This window comes from Synchytrium microbalum, assembly GCF_006535985.1.
Source record: "Synchytrium microbalum strain JEL517 chromosome Unknown SmJEL517_scf0005, whole genome shotgun sequence".
NCBI lineage: Eukaryota > Fungi > Chytridiomycota > Chytridiomycetes > Synchytriales > Synchytriaceae > Synchytrium > Synchytrium microbalum.
In genome coordinates, this window is record NW_022158354.1 from 1 (window position 1) to 23,332 (window position 23,332).

The window sequence follows — 23,332 nt, forward strand, 5'->3', positions numbered from 1 at the left end:
AAAGAAGGTGGGTTTTGTTTTTTTTTTTTGTCTTGATAAACACAGAGGGGTTAGTCTAATTCTGTTTTTTTTTTTTGTTTTCAACACAGGAGGTTACTGTACACACACTCTCCCAAAGAGTACTTTGCACAAACATCTCAACATGATTCGTTTTCAATTAATGTATTCTTATATGAGAATGAAGGAATATAAATGACATCAAATATCATCAACTGGTCTAAAGATTCTGTTCTCGTAATGATAATTACTTCTTGGCGATTAGAGAAACATACCAGCTGCTCTTTTTCGAGTTCAGTGACATATTTGAATTGCTCGCACTTGGTAAATGCCCCGCTGATTATTTGAAAAAAGAAAAAATGAGAAAACAAGGTCTTTGCAAATAAACGCACGGTCGCGAAAGAACTTGCCCAGGTCTGATCTACTAGAGTCTAATGATTGTTCACTAGCACTCGGTCTCATAACTTCCTCGGGCGCTCCACCACCACCACCACGTAGTGGTTTGGCGATCTTGGCAGAGTACATCCAGCTGAGATTAGCTGGTGCTGGAGCCGTAGCTGAAAAAAACAATGGAATGAGTCGTCGGCATATCGAAACACAATCACTAACTAACAGCACAACTCACTTCTAGCCTCTTGCAATCTATCTCTCATAGCACCAAGCTCAGACTCAAACCGTTGAGTCTGTGCCTCCAACTTGTTTTGCGTATCAACCAACAATTGCTCCAATGTCTGAATTCTGTCATTTCGGGCAATCAGCTTGCGTTCAGCTACAGCCATTTCCTTTTTCAGATTCGTGTTTTGTTCCACGAGCTAATGCATCAAAGGTAACAAATCAGTTCTATGACACCTACTAGTAAGCAAAAAAATAGCAAGAAAACAGGTATACCTGCTTCTGGACATTGGTCAACTGCTCCAGATTCCTTTCCAAGAATGCCATCTTTTGTTGTTGGGCTTTGGAATTCGTGTTTCTCATTAAAGCATTGTATTGCTCCCTAGCTTCATCAAGAGCAATTTCTAGTTCAACCACTTTCTGACATCTGTTTTCCAAATCAATCATGAGTTTGGTCTTCATGGCGTCCCAATCTGCCATGGTCTTTTGCATCTTGGTGATTTCAGATGCGTCAGGGACGTCCTATGATGGCGAGTAATTTCAGCTATGGCATCCTCATCATTACGAATGAGTTTTGTTATGACGTACCTTTGAACCACCACTCTGCTGCAACGTCGTAATCTCTTCCTCCTTCTTGGCAACAACAGACTTCAAACTCTCAACCTGTCGTTCCAGGTGCTCAGTGCTATCGTGGTATTGAGTCTCAAGTTTCGATTTCAAGTCACTCAGAGCACTCGAAAGCTCATCCGAAGATGCCTTCGTGGTCTGATCAGCACCCAGTAATCGTTGATAATCTTTCTCAAGACTCGAGTATTTACGTTCTAAATCATCCTTGTGCTGTCGTAATGCCTTGACTTCATCCTCCGCGGTCTTGGACGCTTGTGATAGCTCGTCAACCATGAGCTCTTGGATTGACAATTGAGATTTGACTCGAACGAGCTCGTGTTGGAGGGTATGAGTAGGCCATGGAGAAGGTTGACCGCTCTTTGGAGATGTTTGAGGGCTTGATGATTTGGGGTTTAGGTTAGTGCCGCTGGTTATTCGGTTGAGAGAGGCTCTCATTTCGCGTTCCTTTTCGGTCTACGAAACAAATCAGAAGTTTATTGCTGGAATTACAGGGCATTTTTTTGTAGTCACTTACATCAGGACCATATTCTGCAATCATCTGCGTAATCTTTTCTTGCTTCTTGACTTCTCGATTTTGTTCTTCTGCATTGGTTTTCTGCGCTTGTTGAACTCGAGTCTGGGAAATTAAATTACAAAGGTGAGATTCAACGTGAAACAGGAGTGGCAAATATAAATACCTTGAGCAAGTCAATTTCGTTCTTCAACTCTGCATTATTCTCCTTGAGAGTTTCATTGCTATCCTTTAGCGTATCCATAACAATGCCGGATTCTTGCTGCTCAAACGTCAACTTCTCCATCTGCAACTTGATTTCATTCAATGAGGAAGTCAATTCCTTGTTGTCTTTGGCAACGTCCGATTCTCTTGACTTGAGCAGAGCCATCTCCTCTTGCAAAGAAGCAGCCAATGTCCGTAAAGTCTTGAGTTCAGTTTCTTTTTCAGCAAGCTGATCAGTCAACTCGTTCTCCCGTTTTAGGAATTCTTCGCGTTCATCTTGATCGAGAGGTGGCGAAAAGGGAGTATTGGGGCGACCGTTCGGGGAAGAGCTGGTGGGTATTGAGAGTTGATTGACTGATGGAGGACGAGTTGGGCTTGCGGCTACAGATTCATCGTCTGCATTTAACAGGTCTAGAGGAACACCTGCTTTCTCAGCAGTAGCCCAATCTGCTTGAGCAACATTTCCACCTGATCTCCACACGTCAAGTTCACCTTCCAAGAGAGTAGTGTAGTTTCGCAAAATGACGATATCAGATTTAGCCTTTCGTAAAAAGACTTTGAGTTCAGCTGGACTAAGCTCAACATTGACTTTGGCCTTGTTCTTGATTGTCTTGGCCCTTGAAAGATTGAACTTAAATCAGTACGCCAAAAAAACCTTGATGACGTGCGAATGAGCCATCGTACCTCATTCCAAACCGTAAAGTCGACAGTGTTTCAGCCTCATTGAATGATGAAGGCGAACAATTTATCACTAATGTTGTCTTGGCATTACCACCCAGTGACTCTTGTAAGATTCTGGTCAATTTGGAGTCTCGGTATGGTACATGTTGAGCCTATAAATCAAATAGTTGTAATTTGAGTACGGCAAAAACGAGGCAAAAAATTACTACTGGTTATAACGATGAATCTGACCTTGCTATCCGTCAAAGCATTAATAACATTTCCAAGAGCACTAAGAGACTTATTTATCTTCTTGGCCTCTTCTAACGTTTGTCCAGTAGCTCCAGTCTTGCCGACCTTCTCACTGCCAGCCAAATCAACGAGAAATAGTTTGCCCGTCTTGGCACTTCCATCAATAAGATTTCGCTGCGAGATTTGCAGCACGAATATAGAATGACTTCTTGAACTTTCAGTATTCATTCCTGTTGATGCTGTAACTCGACTCGACATTCCTTGTTGCATCACTTGATACACTTCTGCCACAGATCCCACAAAGACTTCTAAAAGGCCTTTCACATAGACACCTTTTACTTTTTCTTCGTGAATTGGTAGGTTATCGTTTGAAGCTACAAAAAGGAAAGCTGAGTCACTGTATTGTCACTGAGACAATAATGAAGCTCACTTACGATTCAACAAATCCCTAATTTTCTCCATATATATCTCCATAAAAGAAACTTTGACTGTGAATTCGAGCGTAGACGGTGCCTGCAATATGGTGCTGAAGATAGACTCGACTATCCGAGGAGTCATTCCCTTCAGCTCAGGGTTTTCCATGTTACCCATCATCGTGAAGGTCTTTCCTGCACCAGTTTGACCATATGCAAAAATAGTTCCGTTATATCCTTTCATCACATCTATAAACCAATGGCTTAAAAAAAGCTGTTGTCACTAGATCAATATACGCAGATGTAGCACACCTTGCACCACAGCCTGAGCAGAATAGTCGAAAACTTGCTTTTGATTGTGATTCCAGTCAAAGATACGATCGAATGTAAATTGACCTGGATACTCGCGGCTCTGTAGTATTGTGATTTTTGAGCACTATGTTTTGCTTCACCACAAATCCACCAATATTAGCTCAGGAACCGACCTCTAGTTTAACTTCGGTATAGTCATCATCAAAAGCGACAGATATTCCTCCTTCTTCTTTGACCTCCCGGCCATTCTGCGGTCTAAATCGACACACAACTCTAATGTTGTTGCCATCTGAGGCCATTTGGACGTTCCAGGCTCTCGGTCCCGCAGATTCGGAAAGCTACAGGAAAGGGATATTCCAAATATCGACTTGGGATATGATCTATATCTAATTGAGTGAGGACTTCAAGGTCGTAGCCATGACAAAACACGCAATGATGTATTCTTGCCTTTAGAGATAGCCTTGAGTAGAAAGGAAGGTTCCTACGTTGTATAAATAACTACAAGCGCCTATTCACAAGTTCAGCATCCGTCAATTCAAACAATCTATCACGTTCTGTCAGTCAAAGAAATCTTTTAGAGAAAGTTGAGCGCGTCGAGCAATGTAAAGGAACCAACACTATAAGCACTGACAGCACGCGAGTTTTCGTACATTTCAATCTGAATTTTGATTCTTTTAATTGGCATTGATTACCTACAATGTTCTGAATTCGCACCTTCCCAACACAAAAGAAGATGTCGGTCATCTCTGCTTCTCCTCCCAAATCGAAGCTACTCATCTCACGAGGCCAAGGTCCTTTCAAGCCGGATAACAAAGGAATACGGACGCACTACTTTAATCGCACAGTATGGAAAGCTTCAGCGAGTTTTTTGCGGATTTCTCGAATGCGGTAAAGCTAACAATCACAATTAGGTAGAGATGCTAATACCGATTCCACGTGATCTATCGCCAGAATCCATAACAGAGATATCTGCTCATCTACGTCGTCATTCCTTCCAGTATCAGCAGATTGTCATTGCACCAACTCAATTGATTGCTCCTGCGTTTCTGGACAAGTATATACGGAAATGTAAGACTAAATTTTGATGCTATTGAATTTCTCTGTTTAGTAAGAATTCATCGCGTTTTCTACCAGGTTGGACGACAGCCCTAACGTGTGATGCACAAATTGATGCTGGTGATGTTATAGCAATCACTCCTGATGGTAAAAAGACGAGAATGACGATCTTGTGGCTGGATGCAAGCTCGTACTTACGCCCTTCTGCCTCTTCCTTCTTCTCCAAAGGTCGCATGATTCTCAACCTAACCAAAGACACATACGAGAGAGCTGGATTGGTTGGCAAAAAGTGCAAATTCAATGAGTCTGCTGAACGATTTAGTACGCGTCGTTTCATGAGTGATTCCTTTTTTGCCACAGGCTTTAAATCCCCGTTTCTTTCTTAGACGTGACTATAGACATTGCAAACACCTCCTTCAGTCCAAAATCCAAACTCTACGACCGTGTGTTATGGTGCTTGACACATACAATGACAACCTCAAGGACATTCTTCGTATCCTGTCATGACAGAGAGACTGGTGAACCTGTAAAAGTCACATTCGAACAACAGCATGCCAGTACGAAAGAATACACTACACCTGCCCAAATACGGCAAATGGAGGGCATCATGATTCCAGATATCGGCACTTCACTAAAGACGCAAACTGAAGTGAAATATGCTGGCATGTCAAAAGATGAGAAGGAGGAAGAGAATTCGAGGCTGGAGGAGTTGTTTGAGTGGTTGGGGATGGTCGAGTTAGGTTCACCAAGGTAATTGAAACATGTAGATATTATTCCTGTCCCTTTTTTGCATTGACGGTCTTCTAATGTTAGAGTGTCGTTTATGAGCCAAACCAATCCATTCATATGCGTATATGAACCACCGCCGACCTCGGCATCAGGAACTCTGCTTGCATGTAGATGGCAGTCTAGTTTCATTTCATGTTTGTCTATACAACGTGTGGTGGACGATCTGCAGTACGTCACTTGCGTGGATTGGCTCGCCCTTTTTTTGGTTCGGCTGCTCACATCTCGCTCGCTCATGACATTAGAAAAACAATTACAGTGCATTCAATACCTTGGGCAAGTGTCATGGTATGGGGTTTTGCAGACGCCCCAGTATCATGGGACACGTACGAACATGGATACTTCGCCAATGGAGAGAACGATTATGCTTGTGTATTTGGAAAGGATTCTGGATGGCTGTTGTATCAAGCTGTTGGATCGTTTGATTCTGCAGCATAGGACGGCCTACTATTCAGTTATTTCGCTACAGTGTAAAATCATTTAGACTGTTTGTATATAGGCAGGTATTTATATACAGCTGCATTGATTTACTTTTGTGAAAGCTTGGTCCTTCCGGAAAGATTTCTGAACATGTGGTAACTGTTTTTGTATCTTTGGCGACGGGGAAGTGTACCTAGAGGTGACAGCTATGTTGACACATTCGATACTACTAGCGCTTTTTTTGGTCGCAGGGAACAGTAGAACAAGCAGCTGTTCCCCGCAAACTGAAGGGCGACGAGTATGGCGTGGACGTGAAGGTATTATCCATAAGGTGAATCTGGTACTAACCAAGCTCTTCTGGTTAATGTTACGCCAGGTTTTGGTGTTCTTGCTGGGTGAGGTTTCACATATTTGAATTTCGTGACGTCTCCATAGCTGAAAGCATGAACGTCACTAAAGGTCTAAGTAGTGTACAGCTGCTGTGACCTTTACGAAAGTCTCCCAAGTCAACAAGTTCTGCCGGTAGGATTATCTTGCCGCGTATAGAGCATGGTAAGATACAGTTGCATTCCACTTTATAGAAACATAGGTGACCTGATGTTTTTGGGTCTTTTAGCTGACGATGCAGCCGAAACGGTGCTGGATTGTTTTGATGCTGCACTATGACTTTAGGTTCAGAAAGGCTCCTTTTTTGGCTATAGTACATCATTAAACTGTTGTAGACAGGAACGCCTTTATGTAAAATTAAACAATATGTTTCAATGATTTTAATTTTTCACAAGTTTATAATGTACTTCCGAACAATTTCTCAAACGTTCGGCAGCTTGTTCAGCAGTCAAGTCTCGTTGTGATTCGGCCATCATTTCGTATCTAGAATGGAATCAGAACAAAATTCAGTTCGATGAGTTCAGGTATTTCATCCATAGCACATACTGTTTCTTGGCTTACCCAACAAGAAACTTCTTAACAGTAGCACTCCTCAGCAATGGTGGATAGAAGTGCAAATGTAAATGATTCACTCCACTACGATCACCGACAGGAGCACCATGCACACCCATCGAATACGGGAACGAGCAATTAAACAAGTTATCGAATCGGCATGTAATCTTTGCTAATATTGATGCCAACTCCGATTTTTGAGTAGCTGATAACTCAGATAGAGACGATATATGAGATTTAGGGAGGACGAGTGTTTCGTATGGCCACACAGCCCAATATGGGACCAGACATACAAATGACGTGTTCTGGATTACGATTCGTGGTGTTGATGGTGTTGAGACTTCTAGATTCACGTAATCGCACAAGAGGCAGGATCCATGTTGGGCCTTGTATGCGATTTGAGACGCCATTTCCTTCTTTGGTTCTTCTGGTATGCCTTCCGTAGCCCATATCTAGGAAGAGTTGTGTGTTTGCCGTCAGTTTAGAAGTGATTTGTTATCAAGATACATGTCTTTTTTGCAAGAGAACTAACATACCTGACAATGGGGATGAGGATTCGAACACCCCATAACAGCACCCTTATTCTCAAACACTTGTACATATCGAGCATATTCCAGAGCCGATAATTCTTTTACTTGATCAGTCCATGTATCAATGACTGCTTCAATGTTTGTACGGCTCATTTCAGCCATGGTCAAGTCATGTCGAGGATGGAAACACATGACGCGACAAGTACCGCGGACACCACGAGCCTTTATTAAGCGTGATGATAAAGTATCTTCTGTTGTAAAGTGGTATGTGTTGGTTGGATAGTGCAAAAAAAGGGCAATATTGACAGATAAATACCTGAAGATCCAGATTCAAACGGCGGCTGATCCGGTTTAACAGCCGGGAAATCATTAGTGAATACAAACGTTCCAGTATATGGTGGGTTTTGAGAAGCTCCTCCCGACCTCTTGTTGGATGGGCAAAGATAGCAAGTTGGGTCATATTCAGGTCGAGCATCTGTTGAAATGTCGAGCGAATAGGATGGTGGTCAGAGCTGTTTCGGTTGAATTGCATTCCTTTCAGTTGTTTACCATCAGATGTTTCCTCTTGTTGGCCTTGCAGAACAAGAAAACTGTGAGTACTCTATCGCCACGTTTGATCTGGCGACGTGCTTACCCAGCCAAGGTCTTTTAGATCTATGAGGTGAGCATAATATCCATGAGTTTGTTAAAGGATTGAATCTTCTGTGTGAGTGCTCTGTAAAGTCAAACTCTTGGTCCATCTTGATTGGTTTTGGCTGAGGTTGATGTCTGTTGGATTCAACGTGTTCCTATGATGAGAGCGACGCGTCAAATTGGTGAGTATGGCGTAGAATAGTAATAAAATTAATTCTCTGATCAAAGTAATCCCTTCCATTGTCACCAACAATCACAACAGCCGTCAGTTTCTCCAAAAGCAAGGACAGCAAGATGTCGTCGCTTACAGCACTGATTAAAGGCAAGGCAGGGACGAGTGGCAAGATCCCGACACTCAAGCTACTGGCCAGTGGCAAGGCCAAGGAAAAGCACAAGAAACGTCCAGAAGCCAAACCAAAGGAAGATGGAGTTGCTGACGATTTCATTGAAGACCATATGATACTACGACTACCTCCTGATCAAGCAAACAAGCTGAGAAGCACTCTGAGAAAGAGCGAGGCACCACTTGACTTGTCCTTTTTCTTCTATGGTATGTGATCTTGATTCAACATCTGCTCAGCATTTTGTGATTCAAAGCTATGTGTGTCTCTCATCTAACAATGCTATGTATTAGATACAAGAAAAGCTGTCATTACTTATGGAAAGGAAAAGTTTCGTGGAAAAGTCGTCGACTTGCCATGCATCATTGAAGCGCACAAAACTTATGACAATCGACAATTCTACAAAATATCAGACATTTGCCAGGTATGTCTACTATACAACGATATTACATGCTTTCTTGGCTCCCATCGTAACAATCAACTCGCTCTCGTTCTCCCCATTAGATGCTGGTAGTCGAAGGACCCATCCAAGCTCCAGATGATGCTACAATATTGCGACCATTGGAACGAATCAAGGATTTCAGACATGACCATGGTCTGACTCCTCCTATGCATTGGGTTCGCAAGCGACGATTCAGGCCAAGAATGCCCATATCTGTAAGTGGTGATTGTGGGTTGCAACACAACTCATATGGGACATATCTTCAGTCGCTCTTTTGGCTCACTGTATTCCTATGTAAGGCTATTGAAGAGGTTGAGAAACAAGTCATCAGATTGTTGGAAGAGGACTTGCTATCTGAAGAGATTGAAATCGGCAAGTGTCATAAAACCAAGCAAAACCAAAGCACACACGCTCTAAATGAGGGTCTTTTCATAGAATTAAGGTTCATATCAGACCTCGATCAAGTCCGCAATGATGATGATGAAGAAGAAGAAATACAACCACTACATCAAGACGAAGAAGATTACGACATGGATTACGCTCAACAACCAGACAACAACAATAGTTATAACAATAACTATGCCGCATCATTCCTCCCACAACAAATCCAAGGACCGTACCATCAACAACAATACAACATCCCACAACCAGCATCTTCACCAGTAAACTCGAATCGTGAATCAGACGATGAAGATGAAGAAGATGACATGTTTGATGCTGCTTTTGATGAAGCATTTGAAGGTGGTGATGATGACGATAATGCAGATAATGGAAGTGTAACTGGCGGAGATGGACGTATACATCGACCACAAAGTGAGACTGGGTCTGCTGGTGATTTGGAACAATACGAGGAAGTTGAGATTCAATTTGATGAACGTGGAGAAAATGGGATGAGTGATGATGAGTTTGAGCAAGTTGGTGATGATGGTAAGACCATGGTCTTTTCGTTCCGTCGACATTTTTTTCTCTTTTTCGCTCTGCTTTATCCGCTTTATGCTCACGCTTTTGCTGACCTAGACGTCGATGGGGAAGAACGAGATCAGATACGACGAGACATTATGGATTTGCAGTCTCGTGTTGACCGACGTGATCAGGAGATTGCAAAGACAGCAAATCCTATATTGTTGGTATGTGTCGAGTTTCCTTGTCAAGGTGTTAAGATGGCAAAAAAAAAAAAATAGTGTGATTGACCAATTACTCGCTCTTGTGTATAGAAACGATTGGAAGATGAACGCAGGAGCATGGCTGATGAGCTTAATGAAAAAAAAATTGCACTTTCAAACATAGAATAAGAATGAGGCCTCGTCGTCAAGCACTTTTAGTATATAGCACACATGAAGACAACCGCTAGAATTTGTATCATATCGTAGCTTCAAGAGATTTCATCTTTGCATCAATGATTCGGCCGTGTACGCCTGGTTTTCGTTCTTGAACACGTCTGTCAATATTCTAGTGCAAAAACAGCATGGTTTGCACTCATTGGACTAGGTCAGAACCCTCACATCATCTCCATTTCTACACAGCCATCTCTGCGAAAAAAGGCGTGGATCTCCTCTTGGATACGTAGACAAGGCTTCTCTCGTAAATCGTCGCAGCACTGAAGGTGGCACTCTCACATTGGATTCCCATGTATCTCAAGGGTATATCGGCAGTCTGATTGAGTTTCCCAGCGCGAGCGGGATCTACCTCTTCAATCACTTTACGACGTACTCCGTGTGGACTGTGCGAATGTTTGTGCTATATAACTTACTCCTGACTGATGGTTGGTTCACAACTACGCCATACACAATTGCACTCAATTTTTTTTCGTCTCGTCTTGCCATCAATAATTTGTGATTCGATTAGAGAAACGTTGACTTTTGGACCACGGTTTGTTGTTGTGATGGTTGAAGCTCTTTGGAGCGTGTGCATAACAGCCTTGCACCCAAAAAGCGTGCTTGTGGATCCGCGTGAGTAAAAGGTCATGAAACCCAAAAACAAAAAAATCAACATGGATGGTAAGTCGTGATGATCTCATCATGCCAGTGATTTCAACTCCAACTTCAACACTTGGTGGAACCATCAGGTAATGAAATGATGTCAATGTTGCTTGAGGCCTGTGACAAGACAAGAAACCACATCCGGCTTTCTTCAGGTCATATCTTGCAAAACGAATATATAACTCAGGTAATGTTCAAAACTCGTTTCCCGGCCTCCAGTTACAGAACCATAAATCAGTGCAGAATTAATCCGTTTCGTGAATTCATGTCCCACAGACACTTCTTCTCCCAGTAAACTAAAAAAATCAATGCACGGTTATGCACAGAATGTTGAATGTTTGTTGCAACACCCTTTCCCCAACCAGACGCCCAGTTGTATGACATCAGCATCATGTCCATGGGTTCTTTCAAAAGGTTGAGTCCCTTGTTTTCGTCGAATGAGTTCTCTTTCATCATAACATGGAGAGCAAATGCAAACTCGGTGTTTGTTCTTGAATATGTTTATTAGTATTCTAGTGCAAAAGAAGCCTGTGCAAACGTTATGATTGAGGTTCACAATTCTCAAAATTATCCCCTCTCCATTTCTTATACAACCTTCTCAGCAATAAAAGCATCAATCTCGTTGTCCGAGTAGTCCAAGAATGTGGACAAAACTTCTCTGGTATGTTGTCCCAGCACTGGAGGTGGTAGTCTCACGTTCGGTGGAGTGCCACTGTACTTGACGGGTATACCGGCAATCTTGATTTTACCAGCTCTTGGGTGGTCTACTTCTTCAATCATTTTGCGATGTATTACTTGTGGGTGTGCGAATGTTTGTGCTTTGAGAGAGGAAGAGAATGTCAAAGCAGACTGGCGAGGTGTTTTTTTGTCCAAAAAGCGTTTGCTTACCTATATTGTTGACAGGCGCAAATGGAATATTGATTGGTTCTAAAGCTTTGAGCCAGTATTCGGTCGTTTGGGTTTTGAAAATGTTGCTCATTGTCTCGATCTATACGAAAATGCGAAAACATGTCAGTGCAAACGCTCAGTCCGAAGTGGCAAAAAAGCCACAGGAGGACAATCCTGAAGTGTTCAAATTTAACAATGACATACCAAAACAACACGATTCTTAACCCTCCCATCATTAGTCCTAAACCTCTCATCACTCTTAAACTCGCCCATACCCATGACATCAACCAACTTGCCAAACTGTCTATCATTACCAGCTCCCACAACAACAAATGAGTCCTTTGTTGGGAATCTCTGATACGGTACAATGGAAGGATGGGAAGTTCCCCATCGAGAAGCTTCAACACCACCGATTAACCAGTTATGGGCAATGTTTGCGAGGGCAGCAGCTTGTGATTCGATTAAGGAAACATCGACTTTTTGGCCACGGTTTGTTTTTTGACGGGCTATGAGGGCTGCCAGGATACCGCCGTGGGCGTATAGGCCTGTTACCTGTTCAGTGAAGGAGTAGTTCATGTGTAAGTTGATACAAAACAAGGTCATATGTTTTGATCAATCTCACCATATCAGTGATGGCAACTCCGACTTTAACTGGTGGCCCATCTCGTTCTCCGGTAATATACATTAGTCCAGCTTCCGCTCTAAACACAATGTGCTTTAATCAACCAAAAGAATGGGATCACATTGGTGTCAGAACATGCCCTCCAAACATCATACACACTCAATCATCAAATCATAACCCGGCTTCTGCGAATCAGGTCCTGTAGGTCCGTATCCCGTCACAGAAGCATAAATCAATCTAGGATTAATCTGCTTCATAACCTCATACCCCAATCCCATCTCATCGAGTTTACCAGGCAAGTAGTTTTCAATGAGAATGTCACATTTGGCAGCTAGTTTTTTTATTATTGCGACACCGTCTGGGTGTTTGAGGTTTACAGTCATGCTTTTCTTGTTCTGTCCAATGGATTTGTTAAAAGAGGAGACAAAAGCACAGCAGATGTAAGGGCGACGAATGTGAGGTTTTGTCAGCACTTACTCGGTTGATACCCAAGAAATAAGCAGATTCTGGTTTACCAGTATCATTAGGATCAATGTTTTTAGCGAATGGTGGTCCCCAATGCCTTGTATCATCTAAACGTGGTTGGAGCTTGCTGAGTTCCAAAAAACCGTGGAGAACTGCATCAAGTTCTCCTCAGAGCAGCCGGTAACCGCTTCAGCTCTCTCGTATACATTTCCAATCACCAAATAAATACAAATCTTCAGCAACATACCACCAGACCCAGGTTGTTCAATCTTGATGACATCGGCACTGTAAAAAAGGTAATTGTGAGCGTGGTTGCCAGACCCAACTACATGTAGCGCATCAGATTACCCTAGATCACCCAATATCATGGAGGCATATGGAGCAGCCAGCACTCTTCCCAAGTCCAGTATTTTAATACCCTTCAGTGGACCAGTTGCTTCAATCTTTGGTTTTGGTTGTGATGCAGAAGAGGAAGCTAATGTACGCCATTGCTGGTGACGTATACATTGCTGGCACGAAGATAGGAGGTGTATTCTAGCTCGCTGCATCCTGAATGTGTTGTTGCTGGCGACAGCCTCAATAGTGACCTAATAGATGAGGAGACGATCACCTTCTAGTAGAGCGACGCACTCGCACGAGGATGCTTGGATTTATTTTTAATATGTGGACTCTGCATCGGATCGGCCCATAGTGTGAAAAGGGATCTAGTGTCCTCTCTCGCGACAAACGACGGGTTTCGTTCAAGGAAAACGGCCAACTGGGACATGAACATTGATCGGGCAACTAGTAGAGGGACCGTCACGATATAGATTCCTCACAATTGTGCGGACTCGATGGTGTCATGATGAGCAACCGCGTGGACAAATATTGTGGTTTTGATAAAAACGTTGGTGCACACATATAATGTTCGAGTCGAATGTTCAACATCAGGAAAAAGACGAGAGAAGAGGGAAAAAAAAACTCATCCTGTACCGAATCTGTACCTCCAAACACTGATAGAGGCGTCTACGAGAGCGATTCTTCCTCACCGCTTGCATGGCAAAACTGTATGTTTGAAACCCCTGCGCTTGTTTGGATTTTTTCCTTCTTGTTTGTTTGGAACCAACGAGTGGGCCAACAACTTGCTTTGCCAGGAAAGCCGAGGAGTTTATCGTTATCGTTCTAGTGGTGTGTCTTTTAAAATACACCGTGTCTTATCGGATCTAGTGATAGAGTCGCCTATTGCTCACAGGTGTAGAGTATTTGCCGATAATAATATCCCTCGTGTGGTTTGAAGAACGTTGGAGATTTGGAGAGTTTGAGCAGTCTCTGGCATCCGACCAATTCAAACCGGAGACAAGCAGTCTGGCTTCCCAACGAGAGCAATAAGAAGAGAAGGCGCACCAACGTGGATACATTCTCTAGCCATCCTTTATCATATTATCTGCCTCTCGTTCCCAACAAGGATGCAAGACTCTATCGTATTCGAGCCAATTGTTGACCAGCAACAGCTCACATCATTCAAGGGCAAAATCAAGGCATGTGGCAGAAAGCCAGCATTTGTATCATAAAATGACCACTCAGACTAACTACATTCTCGCCTTCTCTAGTTCTTTAACTCGCAAAAAGGTTGGACATCAAGTTGCCAATTGTGTGTTGAGGCTTTGAAAACACGCATCCACGATGATGCTCATCACCCCTACTCTCTCTTTGTGATTTGTAGGCTATGGATTCATCATACCAAATGATCCTACTATTGGCGAAGAAGGTACATCTCCAGCTCGATCCCTTTTGTGTCCTTTGTGCTTTAATCGGGATCTTGCGGACTTGTGATAAACACAAGCACATACCCATGCTTCTTTTACAATCTGTCAGTTCTTTATATTGGGTGCTTTCAATGGGAAGATGCGGCTGCTGATGAAAAACAAGACAGACATCAACACTTCTCATGTCTCACGATCTTGCACATTCGGGAGTATTGACTCTCACTCCCCATACTCATAGTATTCGTACATTGGACTTCAATCATCAACTCGGGAGGCTTCCGATCATTGGCTGAAGGTAAGTTTGTAACACCGTTTGTACCGACACACCTATAATACCACACCTTTCACAACAGGTGAAGATGTAGAATTTGACGTCGCAAGAGGAGACAAGGGGTGGCAGGCTGTTAAAGTGACTGGTAAGCTACATGCTGCATACTTGCATTGTTCTTATTGAGAGATATTCAATGCGTGAGCTCGACTTGCGCCACATCAGAATTCAATCACAAACAACAAGCATTTGTCGTTTTTGAGTGTCATTTATATCTCAAACCCGACAACTCACGCAAAATCCTCCGTACAGGCCCAGACGGCATGCCAGTCCAAGGCGACCCACGAGTAAAAGTCCACAATCACCACTATGGCGGCTGGCCAACGCAAGAAGTCCTCCTCTTGCAACAACAGCAGCAATTACAACAACAACACACCTACATACAATCACCGCGCATACGCCAAACAAGCTACAGAAGAAACATGCCAGCACCACAACCAAATGTACAAACCCCACCAACAACAGCCATACCAATGTCAACCCCACACCCACAAACAACAACATACTATACAGCATACCCAACATACATACCCACCGTGCCCTACATACAACACATCACACACTCGCCAACATCGCCATCTATGTTTGACATGATCCAAGCAACACCATTTATACCGTTTGCAACACACACGTATCCGTACAGTATACAGCAAGGGGATATCAAGACTATGATGGATGTAAATAGTGGGCACATGAATGGTGTAGGGGCATACTACGTGCCTGATGGAACTGGGATGCATTATCCGCAGATGATGTATGGCGGAACGTCGCCGTCGCCTCCGTATGAGACTGTTACTGATGCGGGCAAGTCGCCGTTGGTTGCTGCTGCTACTGCTGTGGCGGCTACTTTGCCGAGCACGCCAAGTGCTGCTGAGATGGCTACATCAAAAATCTAGAAATGAGGGAGAGTAGAGTGAAACGAACGATTGGGAGGGTTATAGAAGATGGCTGTTTTTATGCTGCATTTGCTTGTTTTTGGTTGTGCTGTTTTCATAGTTTGCCTTTCAATAAGTTTGCAATTTAAAAATAGAACTTCTGCACAAAGAAACTCCTTCGACGACATGTCATGCAATGTCAAACTACCATATGTACATTTTCTCACGTAACAACATCTAACAAACTCTAATAAATCACATCCTTCTTCAGCCTCGTCCCAATAATTACAATCCGACGACAAACTGTCTTATCTATACCCGCATCCCACATACCACCATCATTCAATCATTCAAATCATACCATTCCCTCGCAGCATACAAAGCACTCTTGCCTCCCCGTGACGCGATTGCATCAAGCACGGCTTTGAGATGTAGGATCTCAAGACCTATACATGTTGTAGGGTTGCAGATTCTCATAGGATGAGTTAGATTATTCGAAGGGTGAGCGGTGGATGGGGGTTGAGCGTGCGAATGGTTTTGTTGTTCCATGCTAGTGAGAGTTGGGTTGTCAACTTGAGTAGTCGTGATCACGGTCATAATGATGTATCGTAGCATCTTTACGTAGGCCTCCCGGTCGTTGTCATCCATCGAAAGCGCTCAATGCTAGTATATAGTGGCAAGATTCATTGGCTCTACGCAAGAGATGTTCGAAAATGCAAGAGCGAGAAAAGGAGCCATAAAAAATCATGGACTGGCTGTTACAGCATGGATTCCACACAACGGGCAATGAGAGCGACATCATTCATCCCAGTGATAACTCCCCGAATGTATTCCGTGGTTGCGTTGGCGCCACCATGTTGGATTCAAACCCCCACAACACATGTTTGGCATCAACCAACAGTAAACAATCCCATACCTAAAACCACCACCTCAGTGCAATCAATGCAAAAACTACTGTATTCACAACTTCTCACGTAACAGCATCTACAAAACTCTGATACAAGACCTCTTTCTTCAGCCCCTTCCCAATAATTACAACTCGACAAACCCTCTTATCTATACCCTCCTCCCACACACCACCATCATTCAAATCATACAATTCCCTCACAGCTTGCACTATCGTCCTCGTATTAGGTGACTCGACTAAATCAAGCACGGCTTTGAGACGTAGGATCTCAAGGCCTGGTAAGTTTTCTATGGCGGCAGGCTCCCATAGGATGCGCTGCAGCCAGGATTCGAAGCAGGTGCGGTGGATGGGTGTTGAGTGTGTGAATGATATTGTTGTTACGTGCTGTGTGTGTGAATTTTGGTGAGTGGGAAAAAAGGAAAACTTATATGGATGCTACGTACAGACGTGTGGTCGTGATCATGTTCATGATGATGTATCGTGGTATCTTCGTGTACTTCTTGTGGCGCTTGCCGTCCATCAAAAGCGTTTAGTCCAAGTATAAAGTCAAGATCCACTCTACACAAATCATGCGTCTTAACTAAAGGGAAAACCTGCAAGCTACGATAATGTCTCTTACATGGATTTCACACACCGCGCAACAGGAGCGACAGCATTAATCCCTCTAACAACCCCCTCCACCTCCTTCACACCTGCATCATCAACCAAATCCACCTTATTAACCAGTATCCGATCAGCCAACGCAATCTGCCTTGTCGCCTCATTAACACCATGTCCATGCACACCGGACTCCTCCTCCAAATATTTCAACACATGCTTCGCATCAACAACAGTCACAATCCCATCGAGTTTCACACTGCTAGCTAGGCCCTCATCCAGCCAAAATATCGACGCGATGGGAGCTGGATCCGCCAGTCCGGTCGATTCGAGCAGAATGTAGTCGAACCGACCCCTGGATTCCATTAGGGATTCGATAGCTTGTATGCCCGTGTCCTTTGTCGAGCAGCAGAGACAGCCGTTTGCGAGTTCGACCCATTGTGGGAGTGGTTGTTGTGAGGCATCGTTTGATGAGAGAGTTGTAGTGTTGTTTGTTTTTTCGATACCGGCCGAGTCGCCAAACTCGTTTAGGATTACGGCGATGCGTTTCTTGTGGTGCGGGGAAGTGAGGATGTTTTGGACGAGGGTTGTTTTGCCTGATCCTGTATGTGCAAGATGGTGTGATTGATGTGTTTTGATGTCAGAGGTAAAAGATCACAGTAAGGGACAAACCCAAGAAGCCAGTAATGATAGTCACTGGAACACGTTCTTGTAGTGACGTAGATGGTAGCAGTGGTTGGATCCTGTCAACGATTCCAAAGATTAGGTCTCTTGTTCTCAGCTCCACTTTACCAAAACAATAAACAAGATGGTGTACGTACTGTGCAATATCAGACACAGCTGGAGCCTCTTCATCATCAGGTATAAGCTCAGGTGCTTCATCCTCTTCATCCATAGTAGTCACTTTGATCATTTTGCCAGCAAAAAACGAAGGACGCTAGAAACGACAAAGAAGAGCTTATAATAGATTTGCCGACACGTCCTTTTCGTGTAATTTAACTTGAATTTTCATGATCGCCTCTGTCCTGGCCAGATTCGCTCTTCTTTAACTCTCCGAACCACAATTCGGCATCGCAATTTCTCAACCTACCAAACCATAAAGATTTAGAAGTGGATAAACGATGGGATCTCCACTATCAAAAGAAATATCCAATGCACGTCGGCAAGACACTCTCGACCTATCCTCTCACAGCTTGAAGGAAATTCCAAGCGATATCAAAGTCTGCAAGAAATTAGAAACGCTGAATGTCAGTAATAACTCATTGACGGATCTGCCTCAAGAACTATGTATGTTATCTGAGATTTATTGCATCCGTACTAAAATGGCAATCTAACCGTTATTCTCGATTGCTAGTGAAACTGACGAAACTAACTACACTGAATATATCAAACAACACAATCACTTCCTTCCCGTCTGACCTCCCGACTTCGATAACGGATATCAATGCATGTGAGCAACCACATGCTATCGCCGCATGGTCCAGGGATCCCTTTTGGCTGGAAACTTACACTTTGCGTCCGAAATTTAGCACAAAATCGATTATTCTGCACACCAATATCAAACAAGATTTCTGAATTGATTAATCTGCAACGTCTTGATTTGAGTGGAAATCAGCTTGAGTGAGTTATGGGAGGCTTTTTCGTATCTTTTTTGCTGATGTAGGAATGGGGTCTCTGACGTATTTACAATCAAATAGGGATATTCCAGAAATAATAGCAAAGTTACGACAATTGAAAGAAGTGAATGTTTCTGACAATGCTCTTAAAGTGAGTATCGTTTTGTCTTTCACTAAGCGTTGTGAGTCTCTGACTGTGGCCATTTTGGTCTAGTCAATCCCATCAGGTATCTTCACACTAGCGTCATTGGAAATCCTACATGCTAAAAACAACAAGATACGAACTATTGGTGATAACATTTCGAATATGAGAATGTTGAAGGTAAAGCAACAAAAAAACCCCTTTCTTGCTAGAGGCTAATTGAACCACACTGATAATAAATTCTTGGCTCATACAGGAACTCAATCTGACAAACAATGCAATCGTGAAACTCCCTGAATCTATTGGCATGTTGCCCAACCTGACTGTTTTTTTGATTGGATCAAATCACTTGAAGGATATTCCTGAATCAGGTACATTGGAAAAGAGATCCAGACTTCTAAGATGCATTTAGAAGTGCGATCTCCCTTGTTTTGGTTGGTACTAACTTGCCATCAATCATTATAGTCGGAGGTCTTGTAAAACTTGAACTATTTGATATTCAAGAAAACCGACAGCTAGCTGAACTACCAGGAAGTGTAGCCCGTCTACGAAATCTACGTGGTATAAACGTGAGAAACACGAAACTGGAAACTCTTCCTTCTGGATTGAAATATTGGACGAATTTGGTCGAGTTGATTATGAAGGAAAATACGCAGATTGAAGAGCTGCCTCGTAAGTGTGCATCCTGCACGGCCTTCATCAACTTTTTTCTTTTTATCATCGATACCCAAATCTCATCATCACAACAATGTGAAATATTTTTACGCTGACATACCCTTTTTTGTGCCATTTAACAGAATTCATTGGAAGTTTAGTCCACCTGAAACGTCTAGATGCAAACACATGCTCGCTCAAACAAATCCCGGATTCAATCGGCTCATTAAGTGAATTGATCTACCTCGATCTCCGTAGAAATCAGCTGGGATCATATGCTATACCAAATAGTATTGCTAAACTGGATAATCTGCAGCGTATCTTCCTCAGGTATGCAAAAAAGGGGTCTTTCTTCACCAAGGATGTCACAGAGTTAACTCAGATATAACTAACAATTTGATTGGATGTATAGTCAGAACAGCATCGAATTCTTACCCGACGAAATCTGCAACCTCGCCAACCTCATCGAATTGGACATTAGTGATAACTTGCTTGTTGCATTGCCGGATGATATTGGTAACCTGACCAAGATTTCGAGGCTGTATATGAATAACAACAAGATTGAGTATTTGCCTAAATCTATTGGGTAAGCTCCTTACTACTTTCAATATGCTCTATATGAATGTCCTCTTTTCTAACAACCCATTCTCTCTCATTATACAGACAACTAGTAGAACTAGAAGTTCTCGAAATAAGATCCAACAAACTCGCAATTCTGACGTCAGAAGTCGGACACATGGTCAAATTACAGAGATTGGATGTCAGTTACAATCTCTTGTCTGATTTGCCAGATGAGTTGTACATGTGTGATGCGTTGACCGTAAGTGATAACTCAATTCAAAGAGATTCACTTCCCATTGTTTGGGGCCCATACTCAACCATTTATCAAATTAGACGTTGGATATCCGTGACAATCCCTTTGACAACCCTCCAATGTCAATTATTGGTCAAGGAATGGGAGCCGTGTTGAAGTATTTGGAAAAGCAGTCCAAGGAGAAGAAAAACAAGAATAAAGTTAGTCTCGGATATGGTTTTAGACTCACCCCACTGTGATTCTTTGTTATTGTTGATGCTAACATCCTCCCGTCAAATAACAGAGTCGCTCAAGGGAAACCATGAAGGGATCCAGAGACACAATCAACCACTAGACGAGTTTTCCATTCAAATTTCTGATCTGTTATATTAGAACACAGACTAGACAGACCACTGTACATCCATCATAAACCATTTGTTTATTGTTGATAAGAATTTAGTAAACGGTAAAAGATTGAATGTGTGGGAATGTGTTTTGGGTATACACATACGCAAGAGTCCCCGTTAAAAGGTGTATCGGTTACAACACCCTCTCCTATTCTTGCAAATCTACATGGGCAACAAAACAGAAACAACTGGTTTTCCAAATCGCTGTCATCATTAACACAATGATAACACCACAATCAACTATCAAAAGCAACTCTATGACACGAACTGATAGTACCTGTATGCTTATCACCCATAGTCCAAGCAACAGCTCGGAGGCAGTTCTGGTTTGGCAATCGAAGTTTCCTTTCGACTTGATACATCCCAAGTTCTGCATATGCTTTCAGCTGATCCTGTGAGTTGTATTGCGCTGCCGTCTTAACAGATACATTTGTTAGCTTCTGCGTTGTTTCGTCAACATAGATGTCAACGTCATGGAGGAAGACACATCCAAATCCCAAAAAGCTATCTCTCTTTAAAAGGGTAAGAAGAGTGTCATCTGGGGTTTCATATCCGGGCTTTGGACTGGCATTGGCAGCATTACACCCTCGTTGGTTAGAGTTTTGGAAAATCACGACAACCAATCCTGTCTTCAAATCCCAATAGCGGCACTCCTGGTCTCTGAAGGTTTCGACAAAAGAATTGAATCATTGGTTAGTATTCGATGCGTTGGCTCGGAGTGCTAACTCCATTCAACTCATTGTAGATCGTGTTTGTGGCCCCACAAATCTGACGGAATCTGTATTTTCAGGCATTGAACATCCGTGACAAGCCACTCGACGAAGCTGTTGATAATAAAACCCTCCTTTTCAAACCCAACAGAGTAACTCCAGACACACCATGAAAGCATCAATAGACATCATCAACCACTTGTTCTTGCATCCCAATCTGTTATATTAGAAAACAGACTAGACAAACTATACATCCATCATAGAGCACTTGTTTATTGTTGAATTTTTTCCTCTTCGTATCTATAGAAAATATTCATAATTTAGTAAACGGTAAAAAGTGGTCTGCGTGCTGGATGTACACATACGCAAAAGTGTAATAGTCCTCATCGAAAAAGTGTAATCGGATATAACCATCTTCTCCTCCACTTGCAAATCTACATGGGCACAAAAATGGAAGTTACAAGTGAATATATGACTTGATATCAGCGGCATCAAGACTACACAATACACTGTATCTGCTATCACAAAACAAGACGAGTAACTTACCCTCGACCATCAGGACTGAATGCAAGAGTGTTGATGGGACCGAAATGACCTTTAACACGCCCTAATTCTTCTTCGAATACTAGATGGAAGAATCTCACTTCGAATTTTCCTTGTCTTGCAGATGTGGTTGTGACGGACATGGCTTCTTGACCACCTCCAAGTATAATCTATGTAGAAAGAGAGTGGTTGTCAGATTTCATGTAGTCGAGAGAGACTTCGTCCAGTAACAGTAATGGAGGTCCATTTCTTGTCAGCACTTACATGAGGCCTATTAGGTGACAATGCGGCAGAATTTACAGGTCGTTCAGTCTGATATTTCTTCATAACTTTGAGTGTCTTGGCATCAAATATTTGAGCCGAGTGATCTTTTGAAGCAGTAATAAAATGACTCCTGTCCTTTGAGAATTGCAAGTCTTGTATGGGACCCGAGTGCATTTTGACCATCCGATTACGTTCACCAGATTCTGGATCCCATACTTGTATCGAACCGTCTTCGTGGCCCGTGTATATGGCTTTATTGAGGTTTCCCCAACCAGCCACGGTAGCTTTTGAGCCTGTTACAGTCATTATCATGTCTGCGTCTGGTGATTCTGTATACGAGGATGGTTAGGATGTGTACGGAGCAAAAAAGACGGCCAGGATTACGATATCTTGGTTCAAGAGAACATCCGCAACCCAACACCCATCCTTTGCAACTCACGTTCATTCATATCTTCCTCAATGTTTATAATGTGTATTTCACACTTCTTTCCCATGGTAGCATCAGTGACAAAGAGCATCTGTTGATCACCCATAGCCCAAGCAACAGCTCTGACAGCAGTTTCGGTTTCCCACTGAAAGAGCTCCTTTCCATTTGATACATCCCACATTCTGCATGTATTGTCAGCTGATCCTGTGAGTAGTTTTGTGCTGTCATCTGCATATGTAGTATACACGTTAGACACTGACATGTCTTTTTTGTCCCAACAGTTAAATGTCAAAGCTTACAAGATACATCCAAATCCCATATGGCACCATTGTGGCCATTGAATGTGCCTAGTCTCTCGCCAGTATGCGACCACCATACATTTGGTTTGTTGTCCTTTGATACAGAAAAGAGCAGGTCGCCATCTCGATTGTATTTGACTCGAGTGAGAGAACGTTCGTGTCCTTGTAATAATATAGGCCGCTACATAAGGGAGAATAGATTAGCAAATACGCGATGAACGAATTCAAATTCATTTTATCTCGCTCCTTTGCTCACCATCTTGTTCTATGCTGTCTTTCAAGTTTTTTTTTTCAGCAAGTTGAAAGCTGAAGGAAGGTGCACAGTTTCTTGTCCAA

At 42.8% G+C, this 23,332-nt stretch overlaps 8 protein-coding genes across 8 annotated transcripts; 3 read left to right on the plus strand and 5 right to left on the minus strand.

The window, feature by feature from the left end:
- Window positions 1-137: 137 nt before the first annotated feature.
- SmJEL517_g01402 (uncharacterized protein) lies at window positions 138-3,887 on the minus strand (the record flags this gene model as incomplete). The annotated part of the gene is made up of 12 exons (XM_031167330.1): window positions 138-333; window positions 404-554; window positions 623-809; window positions 886-1,131; window positions 1,198-1,689; window positions 1,751-1,852; window positions 1,914-2,568; window positions 2,636-2,784; window positions 2,864-3,237; window positions 3,298-3,525; window positions 3,589-3,688; window positions 3,762-3,887. 12 exons carry the CDS (start codon window positions 3,885-3,887, stop codon window positions 138-140), a joined length of 3,006 nt encoding a protein of 1,001 aa, XP_031026584.1.
- A 434-nt stretch (window positions 3,888-4,321) lies between these two features.
- On the plus strand, window positions 4,322-5,868 carry SmJEL517_g01403 (uncharacterized protein; the record flags this gene model as incomplete). The annotated part of the gene is made up of 6 exons (XM_031167331.1): window positions 4,322-4,432; window positions 4,500-4,656; window positions 4,723-4,965; window positions 5,031-5,394; window positions 5,458-5,601; window positions 5,676-5,868. The coding sequence occupies 6 exons, from the start codon at window positions 4,322-4,324 to the stop codon at window positions 5,866-5,868; spliced, it is 1,212 nt and encodes a 403-aa protein (XP_031026585.1).
- A 749-nt stretch (window positions 5,869-6,617) lies between these two features.
- On the minus strand, window positions 6,618-8,059 carry GAL7 (UDP-glucose---hexose-1-phosphate uridylyltransferase; the record flags this gene model as incomplete). The annotated part of the gene is made up of 6 exons (XM_031167332.1): window positions 6,618-6,720; window positions 6,799-7,241; window positions 7,326-7,570; window positions 7,636-7,794; window positions 7,869-7,892; window positions 7,954-8,059. 6 exons carry the CDS (start codon window positions 8,057-8,059, stop codon window positions 6,618-6,620), a joined length of 1,080 nt encoding a protein of 359 aa, XP_031026586.1.
- Window positions 8,060-8,246: 187 nt separating this feature from the next.
- Window positions 8,247-10,027, plus strand: SmJEL517_g01405 (uncharacterized protein; the record flags this gene model as incomplete). Its single annotated transcript, XM_031167333.1, has 6 exons — window positions 8,247-8,502; window positions 8,587-8,717; window positions 8,798-8,950; window positions 9,035-9,662; window positions 9,753-9,862; window positions 9,950-10,027. The coding sequence occupies 6 exons, from the start codon at window positions 8,247-8,249 to the stop codon at window positions 10,025-10,027; spliced, it is 1,356 nt and encodes a 451-aa protein (XP_031026587.1).
- Window positions 10,028-11,299: 1,272 nt separating this feature from the next.
- On the minus strand, window positions 11,300-13,237 carry SmJEL517_g01406 (uncharacterized protein; the record flags this gene model as incomplete). Its single annotated transcript, XM_031167334.1, has 8 exons — window positions 11,300-11,532; window positions 11,603-11,702; window positions 11,807-12,154; window positions 12,225-12,303; window positions 12,384-12,619; window positions 12,702-12,796; window positions 12,937-12,974; window positions 13,038-13,237. 8 exons carry the CDS (start codon window positions 13,235-13,237, stop codon window positions 11,300-11,302), a joined length of 1,329 nt encoding a protein of 442 aa, XP_031026588.1.
- Window positions 13,238-16,607: 3,370 nt separating this feature from the next.
- On the minus strand, window positions 16,608-18,054 carry SmJEL517_g01407 (uncharacterized protein; the record flags this gene model as incomplete). Its single annotated transcript, XM_031167335.1, has 5 exons — window positions 16,608-16,928; window positions 16,988-17,102; window positions 17,164-17,743; window positions 17,814-17,884; window positions 17,963-18,054. The coding sequence occupies 5 exons, from the start codon at window positions 18,052-18,054 to the stop codon at window positions 16,608-16,610; spliced, it is 1,179 nt and encodes a 392-aa protein (XP_031026589.1).
- Window positions 18,055-18,262: 208 nt separating this feature from the next.
- Window positions 18,263-20,701, plus strand: SmJEL517_g01408 (uncharacterized protein; the record flags this gene model as incomplete). Its single annotated transcript, XM_031167336.1, has 12 exons — window positions 18,263-18,428; window positions 18,496-18,591; window positions 18,671-18,761; window positions 18,839-18,908; window positions 18,972-19,079; window positions 19,156-19,270; window positions 19,365-19,571; window positions 19,697-19,883; window positions 19,966-20,139; window positions 20,217-20,373; window positions 20,448-20,567; window positions 20,651-20,701. 12 exons carry the CDS (start codon window positions 18,263-18,265, stop codon window positions 20,699-20,701), a joined length of 1,542 nt encoding a protein of 513 aa, XP_031026590.1.
- A 1,034-nt stretch (window positions 20,702-21,735) lies between these two features.
- Window positions 21,736-23,255, minus strand: SmJEL517_g01409 (uncharacterized protein; the record flags this gene model as incomplete). Its single annotated transcript, XM_031167337.1, has 7 exons — window positions 21,736-21,763; window positions 21,829-21,897; window positions 22,010-22,176; window positions 22,271-22,599; window positions 22,710-22,925; window positions 22,997-23,177; window positions 23,253-23,255. 7 exons carry the CDS (start codon window positions 23,253-23,255, stop codon window positions 21,736-21,738), a joined length of 993 nt encoding a protein of 330 aa, XP_031026591.1.
- Between the last annotated feature and the right edge of the window lie 77 nt (window positions 23,256-23,332).